Raw genomic sequence first — 16,450 nt, forward strand, 5'->3', positions numbered from 1 at the left:
GTATTGGTTGGGGTTCCTGGATCATTCCTGCGTTATGTAACGGACATACCTGTAGGCAAGCAGGAGAGAAGGGAATACTCGAGGAACTTTAAATTTAATAGCAGTGTGTTTGTGGTGTCTTGTTTCTCAGCGCTTCAGTGCTGCTAGTAAGCAGTAGGAGAAGAGTGGTTTCGACATGATCTGTTATCTTAGGCTGTAGTACTCATGTCTGTAGCACCATCTACTGGATTTTAAAAGATGAATACCATATTGAGACCCTATTTTTCTCCTCAATCGTCTATCGCTTAAAGCAGTAATTCATGCACACACTGTAAATTCATATTTTGAAAAAAAATTGTAACTTGCCACTAAAACTTCCCCTGCATTCTTAGCTACAAATTTCTTCTTAAAAGCTTACTGAGAAAGAAAATCACAGATTAAGAGGAAAGGAAGGGTGTACTTACATTGTCATGGATGATGTCCCGTTACATGAATGAATATTGTGAAAAGTTGGTTGATGCTGATTGAGTAGTAAACTCCTAAACAAAATCCCATTGAACGATGCTAAAAAAAATAAATAAAAGGCTACTAAAATGACCTTGATATACATGAAAACAATGATTAAAATGCTCATATGCCAAATATATTTTTAGCAAATTGTTAATCTATATTATACATGTGTACTAATGACAGGATTTGCAGCTATTAGACTTCCAGTGACCTTGACCTCCTTTATGTGTTGGCTTTTTGGCTATGCTCACAGTTGGTGTGTTTACAACAAAACAAGAACTGCATACAGGTGCATCTGATATCTTCTAACCTGCATCTGATATCCCTGTGAAATATGATGAATCATTTGTTTTGGAGCTGACCATGAGGCTACAGGTCCAGGAGTGGATGACGTGAATTCATGAACATTGCAGGGAGACACAGTGTGCCAATTCCTCTGTTATATTAACCCTACTCAAACTTGTCTCAGTTGAAGAATACTGTCCACATGCACCACCCTGAGGATATAAAGGTGTTTGAAATGTTCTTTAGATGAGATCAGATGAAGAAAGGTACAAACTAAGTATAATTGTACTCTGCATGGGGGAGGGTCCGAGATCCCTTATACAAGTGTTTCCTACCTTGTCAGACATGACCATGCTGTTATTCCCTACACAGGAGGCTTCACCAAATATTAATTATGAAGATTCCAGTATTGCAGAACCTTAAAAAAAAAAAAAACAACTATCAAATAATATGTGGCGTGTTTAAGCTCAAAATTGCTTACTGTATGTGTATATAGATTTTTGCTTAATTTTATGAGGTGTATGTCTATAATTGTGCTGTTCACTGCATAATAACTAACAATTTTGATAAAAGTGACCCCACCCCCCCACCATCACATTAAAGCCTTGACAGAGTGTGCAACAACGGCAAGGTTGATTATTTTTGCACAATAGTGCCTAAAATGACACTTTTTCATTTGTTACTGAATAGCATATAGTTTATGGTTATATTTAATGTTGTGGAACATCTGTGAAACAACTTAGTTTCTGTTATTGCTTACAGTAAAGCAAAGTCCTCCGTTCTGAAGTCCCGTTGTGGAAAACCTACTGTCAGTTACAAAGAGCTGACACTGGAGACTCCTTCCATAAATGTAAAACAATTCTGTGTGTTTCTTTGTTACATAACAACACATTTTACATATGTTTATAGTCCAACATACCATTTACACACACACACACACACACACACACACACACACTATGCGTCTAGATAGATAGGCAGACCCTTACAGGTCAAACTAAACTACTATCAGGGCTGCTGTTTCAGAAAATGAATCAACACCTTCTGACCAACCAGATTCAGCAGGGCTGATGGTGAGAACGAACTATATTTCTATCCGTTATCTCCAACGTAGCATGTATGTGTTCTGTATAGCTTGTTGTTTGTTTGTTACGGTTCATTTATCCTCTCCTGCCTGTATCAGAAATAGTGGCAGCCTCACAAGGGATAGGGCAGAAACTGTTGTACTACATAAACATGACATACACCATGATTCACATTTTCCACTCAATCAACTGGAGAAGCTACACAAAAATACAACCTAGGCATGGTAAAATGGTATAATAATATAGATTTAAAAAAAAAAAAAAAAAAAGTCTGGGACATTTTTTGCTCACTGAAGTGTAACTTTGGGAACCACTGCTCTATTATAAGGGTGCACGGTGCACCTCCAGGGTTAGGGGTTTGATTCCCACCGCTGCCCTGTTTCCTCTGGGTTCTCTGGTTTATTCCCCCAGTCCAAAGACATGCATGGTAGGCTGATTGGCATGTCCAAAGTGTCCATAGTGTATGAGTGGGTGTGTGAATGTGTATGTGATTGTGCCCTGCGATGGATTGGAACCCTGTCCAGGGTGTACCCCGCCTTCTGCCCCACGCTCCCTGGAACCCAGTAGGATAAGTGGTATAGAAGATGGATGGATGCTCTATTATAATATACTCTGAACCACAATGCCTTGCGTGTTTGTGCCTTCTAAATCACTTGTACTCGGTGTTAAGGCTGATTTATGTCGTGCCTGTGCTACTTTATGCTCTTTAGCATTCAGGATTCAGGGAATGTTACAAGAGCAACAGTTTTCAAACCCCAACAACTTTTTAAGCAACTCCCTCATGGGATGTGCCAATGTGTCAATATGGGGTGTAGCTCAAATACGTCCTTGGTCACTTTTTCTATTCCCTTTTAGCTTTTCCCTAAAGTTTTTAGCTTTAAGACGTAACTATATACGTCTTATATCTAGCTCTAATTTTACAGCCTGAAATCATTTATATTGATATATATCATTAATATTAAATTTTTATATGAATATTAGAGCGCCATTTGACAGGTTTATCCCCAACTGCCAGGTGGATTTCGGCGCTGAAGGGAGTAGTGGAAGTGGACAGTCTGTGAATGGGAACCGAGCCGATGCCGAGACGATGACGTAGCGTGACCGTTGGTGAGTGCGCAGTGAGAGCAGCGCTGAAATTCAAATTTTGAACAGCAGCAGCAGCAGCAGTAGTAGTAGTAGTAGTAGTGTGTGTGTGTGTGTGTTTGCGTGTAGAGCACGATTTAGAAAGAGTTGACCTCAGATAGGTTATACAAAGAGGAAAGCGGAGTGTAACAGCGTTATTTGTCTTGAGTTTAGGATTAAATAACGCCGGAATGGATCCGTTCACCGAGGTAAATACTTTCTGTTTCTAAAGCGACTACTAATACCTGGGACTACTAAAGCTAACTAGACGCTAATGATGCTAATGCTATCTGACTAACTAATGATTCCGGTCGTTTAAATGTGAACTAGATGCGTAGCTGTTTTCCCCATAAAATAAAAAAAAAGACTAGAATATGTTGCTAGTCAATGCAGTAGTCTGTAGCTAATAACCAGCTAGTCATCCTACTCATATCTTTGTTTAGCTAGTTCACCATGTTAAGGCGTGGTTGTCTGCGTCTGAGCCATTCAGAGTTTGTTCTGAAATTCAGATTTTTATTATTATTATTTATGGCTTCTCGGAGGTTTTGAATACAAAAATATGTCCGGGGGAAGAAAAAAAAATAAAGAACTCAAAACTATCTAACAATGTGAACGTGTTATGACTTGGCTTAGGTCCTTTTTCCAACCAATGAACTGGTTTAATGGTGTCACGTGATAGCATTTTTTTGGGAATGACAGTCAGTAACTGAAGTTTCCAGTCCTTGCTCAGAGGCTGCCAAACTGCAGGAGCTCAGGGAGCATGTATCAAAAGTGGAGAATGTTAATGGAAGGAACAGAAAACCATGTCAGTCGGGGGGGGACAAATTAGGGACTCCAAAGACCATATGAGTGTCTCTGTTTAAATTGGGGGGGTCGAAATTTTTAGCAGCCAGGGACCTGTTTATATGTTAAAAAACTGAACTCAAAACTTTTCATTTAATTTACTATTAAGATATTGTGCTCATTATTTAATAGTGTATCATGATATTTTGCCTGTTCACTGGAGCCATAGAGTATTCATTCTTGAACTTCTCACTTGCATTTTTATTAAAAATGTCATTTCATTCAGGTTTACATTATTTATTAGCCTACTTTGTCATTGAGTTAATGAGAATTGGATTTTAACCAACAACAAAAGACCATTCACCAGAAAAGCATATTTATAAGATTATATAAGAGTTAGAGATGCACAGATAGTAAATTTCTCAGCTGATACGATAGCCGATACCAATAGTTCTGCCTTTTATGCCACCTTATAAATTAATAATAATTAATTCCACAATTCTGAAAGAAATGCAAATAAAAACTTTTATTCTTTCCATTTCAGCAAGTTGTTTCACAGTAACTAGTCTCATAAACAGAAAACACATTACTCTAACATTAACACACAAACTAAATTCTGAAGATTAAAGTAAGATTTCTTAACTTATTGAATATTATTAATTCATATTAACAGGATTAATTGACTGAATTCTAAAAATTCAGGGGGGGATTAGTCTCGCCCCCGAAACGGCTGCTCACTTCTGGTGTAAAATTTTAGCGGTGCAGAGTTTACAGAGCTTACAAACTGCAGTTTTGTCGTCATTCCACACAAGACATCTTTACACTCAGCATGAAATCAATGTGTTTTCCCACCCTCTTTTGATTGACAGGATTTAATCAGCCTTGATCATTGGAACCTTCATCAAACTATCGGCCGATAGCTCGTAGCGGGAAAAATCGCCTTTATCTGTCAATACTGATTATCGGCTGATACATCGGTGCATTTCTAATTAGAACACATATAATAGCGTTGATAATGGTTGGTAGTTATTGATTTGCAACACTGTAACACTAAAAATAATTGCACACCCTGTGGCCATGTCTCACGGCCCGCTGGAGGTCCTGGGACCACGCCCAGAGAACCGCGGCTTTAAAGAATATCGATAGTGAACATTAAAATGACTCGATTAATACAGTGAGGACTTGCGTTACTTCATATCGGCCTCATCCTGTGATCTGTAATCCTATTTTATTACAAATGCAATGATAAAACGTCAGTTGAAACTGCTTTCTGCTTGTATCAGTTAGTCACACAAGGCACACAAGCCGGTGTGAGGAAGGAACTGAAACCTCTATTTTTAAATTCATTTAAAAATAGTACAGATGAGATCGTGATCAAGTAGGTTAACAAATTAGTTGAAAGTTGACTTTGGCAGCTGTTACAGAGACCTTTAGCTAGATGAACGTTATTAGTTAACCAAAGGGGTTTATTAAATGTTTATTAAAATACCAATTTATTTGTTTGGCATACAAATAATTACTTTCTATATTCAGACAATTTCAATAAAAAAAAACACATGCATTGGGTCTGTATACAGATACAAATCTTAAAATTTTTTTATAGCTGTACTTTTGTCATCACCCTTGTAGAGCACACTTAAAAATCTTTTGTCATTTTTATATATATATATATATGACAAAAGATTTTTATGTGTGTGTGTGTATGTATATATATGTATGTATGTATGTATGTATACACACACACATACATACATAAGTATAAAATCTCAACCTCCTGCAGAGTTTCCCTACAGAACTGTATTTATTTATTTATTTTTAAACTGTTTACTCAGAAACTGTTGGAGCGCACACGAGCTCGCAGGGAGAATCTTCAGAAGAAGATGGCGGAGAGACCCACAGCAGCCAACCGGCAAATGACCAAGAGGTCTAGAGAGCCACTTACAGAGACGAACAGTGTTGTCAGCCAGCCACCAGCTGAAAAAGGTGCATATCTTGTTCAAATTAGTTTTAAAGTTTAGTTTAACTGCACAATAATTGCATTTTAAAACAACAGGAAACCTCTGTTTCAAGTGGTCAAAATATATGAATGGAGAGCTTTGTTTTTATTGCACTAGTCTCAGTATAACTCTATCTAGCTATCCATTTCGGTCCGTCATGTTCTCTTAGCGCAAAAAGCCATGAGTAAATACGATTCATTATTGCAGCCCTAATCTTGATCATGGAAGGCTTTTTTTTTTTTTTTTTTTTTTTTTTTTTTCTTCAAAATCAAGTCCCATAGCTTGATTTTGGCTGAAGTTAAAAAGTTTGTTGTTTCATTAGGAGAATGACCATGCTGTTGAAGGTGCTGTTATTTCACACTTTTAAAGTTGTCTTAATAAGACCACTTGTGTTTTTATTGCAGTACTTCCCACCTCCAAACCCTCTCCTTCTAAGCGTCGCTGCTCAGAGGAGAATGCTTGTTTCACTGGGGAAGAGAACAAGGAGCCTGTTGCTCTTCAAGTCACAACTTCAGAGCCTGCAACGGACAAGAAGCCGCCCATTGCACCAAGCAGTATCCACTCAGCTACAGTGGAAAGACTGGCTGATCTTTCTAGCTCAGACTCAGGCACAGGACTTACAAACTCTCCAGACATTGTGAAAATGGAGACTTGTCCTTCACAGATCCTAACAGGATGCACAGATAAGGTGATGAAGCGCTCTATGATGGAGGAAAGCAGCGAAGTTCTCAGTGGTGCTTCTTCTCTCACTCCAGCTGCCAGCAACATGAAATCTCGTCTGCAGAGACTGGCAGAACAGAGGAACTACTGGGACTCGGAGGGTGAGCCTGAGTCAGTTAGTTCTTGGATGAATAACTACCATATTTTGTTGCATAATTGGCCTATTAAGCTCTTTTGTGGTTGCTTATCGCCAAAGATTTGGTTCTGGGATTACTACTAAATACACCCCTATATCTTGTGTTGAATTAATTAAAATGTCAGTAGGATTTTATTTATTCTTCATGTAATGGCTTCACTGTGATGATTACATGATCATAGTAAGCAACATTTGTTTCTTGATGTTTATATAAAATGTTCATTCCTATTGAACTGTATTTATAGGTAACTTTGAGCCAGTCCCCAACAGTGCAGCCCTGTCCCCTGTTAAATCCCAGAGGATGGAGATTGCTACTAATCCAGCTCCAGCCATCACATCAGAGAAGCCATTAGGTAGAAAGGGCAGACTGGCAAACCTTGCTGCCACAATCAATACCTGGGAAGATGATCTTGGGCATCCGTCCACTTACAGAGATGATGCACAAGGGCAGCCTGGCACAGCCTGTGTTCCTCCTCAAACACGTGTGGGAATGAGCAGCAGTGTCAAGCCCATTGCTGCTGCACAACAGGTTAAATCTGTCCAGTCAGTTGCTAGCAAGCCTGTCCACAGCACTCAGCAGGTGGGATACACCAATCATATTCTCATAGAGCATGAAAAAAGACCTTTTTTTTTCTTATCCAGATATTAATCATGTTTCATGTTTTTGTTTGTTATAGCCACCAGTTTATTCTCCAGTCAGATCATCCAGAGTGAATCCTCCAAGCCCCCAGAAGACTGAGGTGCCTGGGCCAAAACTGACTAAAGGACCCCTCTCCCCTGCATCAAGCCCCCTGAAGAGTTTCTCTAGTCAGCACTCAACTCCACTCAAATCTGGAATAGTCCCATCTTCTCCTCAAGCTACTCAGTGTTCCCAAAGCCCTCTGAAGACTCAGACCCCATGCAAAGAACTAGGACCAGGAAAAGTGGTTAATGCAAGTCCTGCAAAAACAAACATTCCTACCAACCCATCCTCCAGTGTAGTACGCACTCAGGCTACTGAGGGGCTGACCAAGGATACAACACCCCTACAGAAAAGTGGCCCAGTTGGACCTGCTGGTGAGTAACTCATTAAAAATGTGTTAAGTTGAATTTAAAGCATGAAGGTTTTTTTGTTGTTGTTGTTCCCTACTAAACTGCAGTTTTGCATGATTTAAATCTGTTCTAATTTGTTTTGTTATGTGCATGTCCAAATTATCGCGTTGAACCTAGGGGGTGTTAAGTCATTTTTGGAGCGTTTTGGAGAAAGGTGCCAAGAACTTAATCAGGGATCTCCTCTTAACGGTGTGGGTCTGGCTCGTACACCTGCTGCTACACCGTCATCCCCTCACAAATTGAGTCTGCTTCAGGAGAGGCTTGCTGTCACACAGGGAGCTTCCAGTACTGCCCTCCTCACCCAGAAGCAGAAAATGGTGACTTATCTTAATTTGATCGCCTTCGTATTGTGTAAAGTGGCTCGAGTTCCAGTTTTATCTGACAAAATGGTTTTCTTTTGTTCTTAGGAACGTGAGGCAGAATTGGCACAGGTTCGCGGTCGATTTCAGAACAGCCAGGTGTCAAAAAGCAGAGAGGATCTCACAGAGGACACGAAAAACTCAGAGTCTAAGGTTGCCAGTGCTTGTGAACTGAATGGCTTGGTGTTGTGTGTGTGTGTGTGTGTGTGTGTGTGTGTGTGTGTGTGTGTGTGTGTGATGTGTTTTTTTTTATATATATTATATCATTTTTCTCCTTTGTTGTTGATCACCTTAAACAGAGATGTTCCCTATACAGAACTCTTTAATCAGTCTTTATGAATTATGTCACCTGATATCCTAAATGAATCTCAAATGTTACTTAAATACAAAGTGAAAGAAACACAGGTACGATTGCAATATTCTTTCTTGTCTGCAGGTGGTGGAAGACTCCAATAAAAAGTCTGTTCCAGAACTTAACGATGAGCCATCGGCACCACTCCTGAATAATCTGGAAAAGAAATTCAGTGAGAATGGTAATGTCTAACCTTAAAAAAAAAAAAATTGGTAAATAATATAATGTAAAACAGCAGTGTTGACTGAGCAGTCCAGTATGGTTGGTAACATGCATGTATTCATTAGTACAAACACATCTTACTTATTTAATGGCCTAAGCACAATGATTTGATGACTGACTTCTACTAGAGTTATCTTCTAACCAGATTCTTTGCTTCATCAGAAACATCAAATATAAAGCCTGTACTGTCAAGCCCAATGAAGAAGGTTGAGGTTTCTCTAGAAAAAGCAGAAGTAGATGAGCAAAGAGAAAAAGGCAAGAATATTAAAAGTTCTCCATGTTGCTTGTCATGTTTGCTCAAATCATAATCGTGTGTTTGCGAATGTTCTTAAACAGTTCTTGATTTTGCAGAAACTGAGGAGGAGATGCGTGAGATCGAGATGAATGTCGATGCCTCCATTAACTCTGAGGTCATTAACAATCTGTTTGAAGATGTTTTGGAGGAAAATGATGAGCATAATCCTGAAGAGGACGAGGAAGAAGATGCTCTAAACATCTCCTCCATGTCTCTCCTTGCCCCACTGGCAGAGACTGTGGCTGCTGTGGTCAAAAGCCCTGAGAGGAAAGTCATGGTGAGTTGAGCACAGGATATTGGCAGTGTCATTATTATGCTTCGATCTGTAGTGTCAAACTTTGGATGACCACATTTCTAATTAGATTTGTATTCTCCTTGAGCACTAAAATCAGAGTGTAGAAAGCCCAATTAGTTAAATTAGATGTGTTTTTAAATGAACTTGCGCAGTTCTGTGGCCATTCTGCACTAGTGTCTGACACCACTGCTTCACAAGCCTGGTGGACCACAAACTATATTTACCACCCTAAATATTACACACTTAATACAGTATTACAATAGTACACGTTTTTATTTCCGTACTGCATAAGTTGTTCTTGTGGTGTAGCAGACATCAACCCCGGCAAGCTCATTTATTGAGAAAAAAGGGACTCCTGAGGGTGTATCCAGGCCCACAAAGTTCCAAAGGACACGAATGCTTCGTGCTGGCTCTTCTGACAGCATTGAAGCTCTAGAAGAAGAGCACAAACTTCCCTACAGGTAATCCTACAGTACTACGATTAACTGTAAAGCTAAGTATAATTAATCAAACTCCATCATATATGTTTAACGGGTACCGCCTTTTATTTCAGCATTGATGCATACCGATCAACCAGAGTGAAGGAGACTGAGAGACCTCAGGTGAAACAGGTGATTGTGAGGAAGGAAGATATGTCGCAAAGAACGGAAGAGCCCCGGAATACCAGTCACATTAGCATTAAACAAAAGATGCAGGTGATTCAAAGGAACAGTGATTAAGTCTGGAAAAATGTATGTACTTGTGTGGTTGGTTAGTTTCATGGAGAAAGGTCTCGTTTGTGCTTTCAGGCTTTGACCAATGAGATGAACATGCAGCAGACAGTGATCCATCAAGCCAGTCAGGCATTGAACTGCTGCACAGACGAGGAGCACGGAAAGGGCTCTCAGGTGGAAGCTGAAGCTGAGAGGCTCCTGCTTATAGCCAGTGAGTGACCAGTGATGGAAAGGTATCTAGACCATTGCCTTTTTTTTTTATTAGAATTAATGGCCTGTTCTTTCTCTAGCTGAGAAGAGGGTGGCTCTGAAAGCTGAGCTGGATCGACTGAAGGCAGAGGGACCAGCGGTTCAGAAGAAAACCTCTTCCAAAGCACAGGATGACATGGACGTGCCTGCCTCCAAGGGCTCCATCTCACTGCAGGAGCTTCGATTGCCTCTTAAGGCCGACTTTGTCTGCTCTACCGCTAATAGGCCCGGTACAGCCTCTGTTATCTAATTTATTTTCAAGTGTTCTGTAAAGTGTCTGTGGCAAAAGATTAGATATCAGAATTAAGTATTGATGATGTGAAGACTACAGCACTGATATTATAATAATCAATGCCAAAATGCAGCATATTGCAGGTATAGTCAGTACTTCCTTCTTTATTTATTTATTTATTTATTTATTTATTTATATTTTTTTGAAGCACTGACTCTATTTTTAAAGTAAACAATAGCTGATTAGGACAGTGCAATGTAATTTTTATTTTATTTTAACATTTGGAAAATATCAAGTATCATGATAAGATTTTATTATTATCAAAAGATATATTGCACCCCAATCAAAATACACAAATTGCATTTAGTGTTTTCAGTTTCAAAACTGGTTAATTAAATGTTATTTATCACTGTTCAGTGGTTACGTTGATGATCAAATTTTTTATTCCTTCCTTCCTTTTAAGAGTCTGGAAGCCATTATTTCTTTGTGATGATCCGTGCTGGAGCTGAAAATACGGTTGCTACTCCTCTGGCCAGCACCAACAATGCCCTTAGTGGGGATGCCTTGACCTTTTCCACCAAGTTCACTCTGTGAGTCTAAATTGCTCTGTCACCAGTGTGGATATTACTGCCACCTTTAATTACATTCATTTTTCCTTCTTTTTCAAATTTCAGGCCTGACGTTTCCAGTGACTTTGAGATTGATATTGAGGTCTACTATCTTGTAAGTACATTTTTCTTCCTCTGTTTTTAAACATGCATGATTTAGACACCTTTTCAGTGCTAGATATTCTGTTTTCTCAGGTTCTGAAACGTGAGCTTTTCGTTGATAAAAGAAAGAAGCCTGCTAAGTCCAAGGTATAAGTCTTTCCTTCTTTTGTGTTGTGTTTTTGTTACTACTTGGTGCAAATGAAAAATGTAGGGTTTTGCCTTCCTTAGTGTGCTACAAATGTGAGACTTTAATGTTTTAATCTGATTTTAATTAGACTTCATGAGCAGTGGAGTGGGTTTTTTTTTATTTTTTATATTAAGATACAAACATGTTTTGGATAAGGTGTAAAATTGTACACTAAGTACTTTGGGTTTGTTTGAATAAAGATTTTGTCTTCTCCCGTTAGGCCATCACCCCCAAGAGATTCCTTGCTATCAGTGTAAGTAAACTCTGGCAGTTTCTTAATTGCTTATGTAAGGTCACAAAATGCACAATGTTCTGGGGCTGTATTCTCACACAATCTTCTCACCACTAAGAGGCAGTAAGGAGCAGAGAGTGCTCCTAAGAGGCACTGAAAGTTTCTAACTAAGAGTTTATCCTTAAAATATATTCACAAATGTGATGAGAGGAATTCTTACTAAGGAGTTCTAAAGCTACAAGTAAAGGGTTGATCATGTTGGTACGACTTTCATGAATGAACAGCGAAAGTGATTGGCTGATATGGTAGTAGACTGTCATTTTAAAGCTTAATGTTATTAAATATATTAGACAAACCTGACTACAGTGTAAGGGTTTTTTTTTTAGTTGATGGCACATGTAAAAATACATTTTTAAAAATGTAAATAATCTAAATATTCACCACATTAAATTCATATTTACAGCAGTCTGTTGCCTACAGGTGTTTATTTGTGAGACATTAATGATCAACTTTTTTTCCCCCTCTTCTATAACAGAAAAGCAATCTCCAAACACCTGGTGAGTATTCAATAAAAGCAAAGTTTAATTTTCATTTATTTATTGCTGTTTGTATGTGTAGCTGGATAACACTGTGTTTGTGTAGTAGTGGCAAGCCCTGGGGGTCCGAATGCAGTGCGCTCCAGTAACTTTGCTCTTGTTGGATCGCACAAGTTAACCTTGGCTTCTATTGGAAAAAACAAATTTCCTCTGGAAAAGGTAAACTTCATGGTGTGCTTTTGTATGGTCTGTGCAGTCAAGATTATAAAATGGTTTTGGCATGATGAAAGAAACTTAAAAAGGGGTTTTAAAAAATGTTGTTTTTTTTATTTTCCCATGGGCTTGTTCAGGACACGAGAGTTCTTTGTATGCACTTAATTTGCATGTTTCCCAAGCAAAGCATTAAGTTCTTCCTAATACTAACATGATGTAGTGCTGTTTGTAGAGGTCATCTTATTTATGCGCACTCATTTCTCTCTTTTTAGATCAAATATACAGGGTGTGAGAGCAGGCTTCTCAGTGATATGTTTCAGAATAAGGTTTTTATATTCGTTCCACGTTCAGTAACACGGGATGGCTGCTTATTGGCTGCTTTGTCTTAATCATATTTTGCTTTGCAACTCCTTCAGTGTGTTACTAACCCAAGTCGCTTGTGTGTTCTCACTTCTTTACCCTCTCAGAGGGTGTTTGGTGCAGACTGTTGTCTCTTTTCCACACACATATTGCATGTGCTTTGTTTCTTCTTTTTTTTTTTAATGCTACATGTTCAACTGAGAAACTGTTAAGCAAATTATCTGAGCTCGCATTTTCATCTCCAAACATCTAGGTCCCTTTTCTCTGTCCTTTGGAAGGCCATATTCACCTCAGGATGCAGTGTGAGGTTGACTCGCATGTGCAGGAAAGAGGATTTTTGGTCAGTGTGTTCTGTATATCTTGTTTATGGATCACAAAATAGCAATACTTAATTATGTCTATTATTGCTTTGATATGGTGTATATAAATAGCATTTGCACTGATACATCTATCACAATTTATAGACCATGTTTGAAGATGTCAGTGGTTTTGGAGCCTGGCATAGGAGGTGGTGTGTCCTCTCAGGATACTGCATCTCCTATTGGACTTATCCTGATGATGAAAAACGCAAGGTAGACAAAATAAAATGGGATTTCATCAGTGATGGATGTTTGACAAATTAGAAAGATAGGTAAATTATTAAATGTGTGAGCTGTTTTGTGCAGAATCCTATTGGTCGTATCAACTTGGCAAGCTGTACAAGTCGTAAAGTGGAGCCTGCAAACCGCGAGTTCTGTGCCCGGCCCAACACCTTTGAACTGATTACAGTGAGACCACAAAGGGACGATGACAAAGAAACTCTGGTCAGCCAGTGCAGGAACACCATGTGTGTCACAACGTAAGATCCTGCTCAGTACAATCTGGGATCTATAACTGCTGAATAGTTAGTAATATTCCAACCATCACTAATATGTGAAAAGATAAGCAAAGAAATGCTCGAAAATATTGTACAAGGTCTAGTATGTGTTCGTCAAGAAATCTCAGTTCTGGAACGCACCAGTAACTTACGTCTTCATCTTTTAACATACAGGAACTGGCTTAGTGCCGACACTAAAGAAGAGAGAAATCTGTGGATGCGGAAACTCAATCAAATCCTAGTGGACCTGCGCATGTGGCAGCCAGATTCATGTTACAGGCCAGTGTGACCCTGACCGAGAGGAAGCTCACAGGTCCTAATTCTACACGAAATATCAAACTGTTTGCTGAGAAGTGCAATACAATATCAAAGTTACAAAATGTTTACAGTGGAATATAAAGTTAAGGAATTGTATATTTGACTGAAGTCACGGACATGAGGAAATTAAAATTCGATAAAGCAATGCTCAACATTTAAACACTTCATTGAAGAGAATAATCCACCTCACATTGTTTGTAAAGGGCACATTCTGATGTTTAGAACAACTAAATGGTGACTGTACAGCTTAACATCATAAACCTGAACAGTGTATTGAATTATAAATCACAAATGACTGTTTACAACATCGAAAAGAAAGTCATGTTCATGGTTTTGGCATGAGGAGAGAAACTTTAAGTTTTTTAATTTTATTTTTTTTTAATGGGCTTTTTCAGGACACGAGGGTTCTTTGTATGCACTTAATTTGCATGTTCCCCAAGCAAAGCATTAAGTTCTTCCATAGCGTCACACTGTAGGTTTTCACTTAAGTACAGGAAGCAAGATTTAGTTTGATTGGCAGAATTATTGCATTTTAAAGCTCTAGACTATATATATTGAACAATTTCTTTAATAAAATGCAGTTGGTTTGCATTCAGATATGTAAAGTTTCTGCTTCAGTATTTATATTTAAACCAGAGTTTGCCTAACTGCCCATATATGTGCTGTCATAAAAAAATATGAAATTAGTAACCGCTTCAGTTAGAGTGGATTAATGTGTACACAGAAGCTTAAGCCACACTAAAGCGTATTAAATATATTCTTTCCAGTGATCCTCCATATAATCATAATACACGGGACAATGTTTATTTAATATTAATAACCGAATGTTTGCTGAACACAATATGTTGAGAACTACAGCTCCTTGGATTTTATTAATACATTTTCAAGCTTCCTGCTTACATCTTGGATATATTTTAGTTTTATGGTGTGACTGTACCATTTAGTATTGAGAGCATGTCCTTTTGAAATAATTATGAGGGTTGTTTGCTTTTATTCAGGGAAATTTTTATTCTAGTTTTATATATTCTCTGTGGGTTGGACAGTGTAAAAGTACTTTATAAACATATTGTGTATGAACAGTTGAATTGAATACAAGATTGTATTCTGAGCTGTTGAAACTACTACTAAAGTGCACACCTAATGTCAGTAGCTGCTTTAACTGTTCTAAGATGAAAGATCTACATCACAGTTTCATTTTGAGTGTATGTGAGATATTTAGACAAGTATAGTTGTTATTGACACAAAGTAGACAATGGCTTTTTTGATTGTTTGTTTGTTTGTTTTTCTACACTTTATACTAGCATTTTATTATATTGTTTTGACTTAAATGCATGCAGATGCCTGCTTAAATGCCTTAATAAATGCCTTGTGGTTTGCAGTGATTAGTGGACAAGTTTGCTTAAGACACTTGAGTATGCTTCTTGGTTTCCCACCCTGTTTTAAACACTCCAGATGTAGTGTCAAGATATATGCAGTGCTGACATTCCAATAAAAGCCACAGCTTTAACCAATATTGTGTATGGGTATCACTTTAATTATACATTAATCATTTTAGTTAATATTCTCAGTGATGAAAATATGAGCATGTCAGTCAGTACCTTGCTGATGTACACTTTAGCTGAAACTGTGTATTCATACTAGCAAGCAACAGGCAACCAGCTATAAACATCAATAAAACTAAGCTTTATGAAAGCGTGGCAAGCCATAGGATATCCCATTGGATGTTTGCCAAAAAAAGCACGTTGTGGATTCTGCAAACATGTGGAAAAGGTTCTCCAAAACTGACCTTTCTGGCCTTGGTACAAAGCAGTATGGAAATCCAACTTTGCTCATCACCCTTAGAATACCATCCCTACAGTGTAGCTTGGTGGTGGTAGCACTTTGCCCTTGGCCTGTGGGTTGCTACTCTGACTAATGCATATACTCTTCTCAATATGTTTTCCAACAGTATATTAAGTAGATTATGAATGCCACATTTACATGGTATAAAATGAATTCATTCATGTGTACTGCATGTTGGAAGCGGCATTTATGAATTTTAACCCTGCTGTTCTGTTTGGGTCAAAACGGTCCATTTTGAAGTCTTAATGGATGTGGAGCAATATTAGATGACTAAATGACCTTTCTGTTATTAAACTTTGTGTTTGACTTATTTTAGATGATTTTTCCCTGAGGATAACAAGGTCAAATAAAAAAGGGAAAATTAATAGACTAAGTGGAAAAGAGGGAGGGAGGGAGAGAGAGAGAGAGAAGCCACCAAAAGTAATCCCCAATCATGCAATGTACTGTTTCCATCAATCCTGTGTCTTTATTGTTTATATCGTGTATAATGGTGAAACATGGGACAACAACTAAGTACACTCTTTAATAAAAGTCATATCAGGTCCTTTCCAAATTCTTAGGAAGTTAAGTACATGAACCCTTCTTCTAAGAGTGTAGTGAACCCAACATAAGGGCTGGATGTCATTATGGTAACCTTTGTTTATTTTTTGTGCATAGAGCTAAATTCGTTATCTCCTAAATTTGCATTTCCCTGAAATTTGTGTGTACTTCCTGTCCTATTAATACTAACATAATGGCACTTTCACATGTACCTTTACATTTATGACATT

At 38.2% G+C, this 16,450-nt stretch overlaps 1 protein-coding gene across 7 annotated transcripts; it reads left to right on the forward strand.

Moving 5' to 3' along the window:
• Window positions 1-3,019: 3,019 nt before the first annotated feature.
• Window positions 3,020-15,349, forward strand: anln (anillin, actin binding protein). Of its 7 annotated transcripts, XM_047150475.2 has the most exons (26): window positions 3,020-3,190; window positions 5,597-5,747; window positions 6,166-6,315; window positions 6,436-6,582; window positions 6,863-7,197; window positions 7,295-7,673; window positions 7,827-8,026; window positions 8,117-8,221; window positions 8,505-8,601; window positions 8,805-8,897; window positions 8,994-9,214; window positions 9,542-9,693; window positions 9,786-9,927; window positions 10,021-10,156; window positions 10,236-10,424; window positions 10,890-11,016; window positions 11,101-11,149; window positions 11,230-11,283; window positions 11,544-11,576; window positions 12,091-12,112; window positions 12,198-12,310; window positions 12,577-12,630; window positions 12,918-13,004; window positions 13,129-13,236; window positions 13,330-13,502; window positions 13,695-15,349. In XM_047150475.2, the coding sequence occupies exons 1-26, from the start codon at window positions 3,173-3,175 to the stop codon at window positions 13,807-13,809; spliced, it is 3,450 nt and encodes a 1,149-aa protein (XP_047006431.1). In that variant the 5' UTR covers window positions 3,020-3,172; the 3' UTR covers window positions 13,810-15,349. The 7 variants fall into 7 exon arrangements, with proteins under 7 accessions (XP_047006431.1, XP_017310598.1, XP_047006427.1 ...); XM_017455109.3 differs by having other exon boundaries at window positions 6,166-6,582; XM_047150471.2 differs by having other exon boundaries at window positions 6,166-6,582; window positions 12,201-12,310.
• Window positions 15,350-16,450: the final 1,101 nt, after the last annotated feature.

The sequence above is a fragment of the Ictalurus punctatus genome, chromosome 24, assembly GCF_001660625.3.
Source record: "Ictalurus punctatus breed USDA103 chromosome 24, Coco_2.0, whole genome shotgun sequence".
Lineage (NCBI taxonomy): Eukaryota > Metazoa > Chordata > Actinopteri > Siluriformes > Ictaluridae > Ictalurus > Ictalurus punctatus.

What these genes read in the sequence shown, in the direction of transcription:
- anln (XM_017455109.3), top strand. An exon ending in AGAAGCCTGCTAAGTCCAAG is followed by an intron (nt 11,284 to 11,543) that starts GTATAAGTCTTT and finishes TTCTCCCGTTAG; the next exon opens with GCCATCACCCCCAAGAGATT. An exon ending in AGAGATTCCTTGCTATCAGT is followed by an intron (nt 11,577 to 12,090) that starts GTAAGTAAACTC and finishes CTTCTATAACAG; the next exon opens with AAAAGCAATCTCCAAACACC.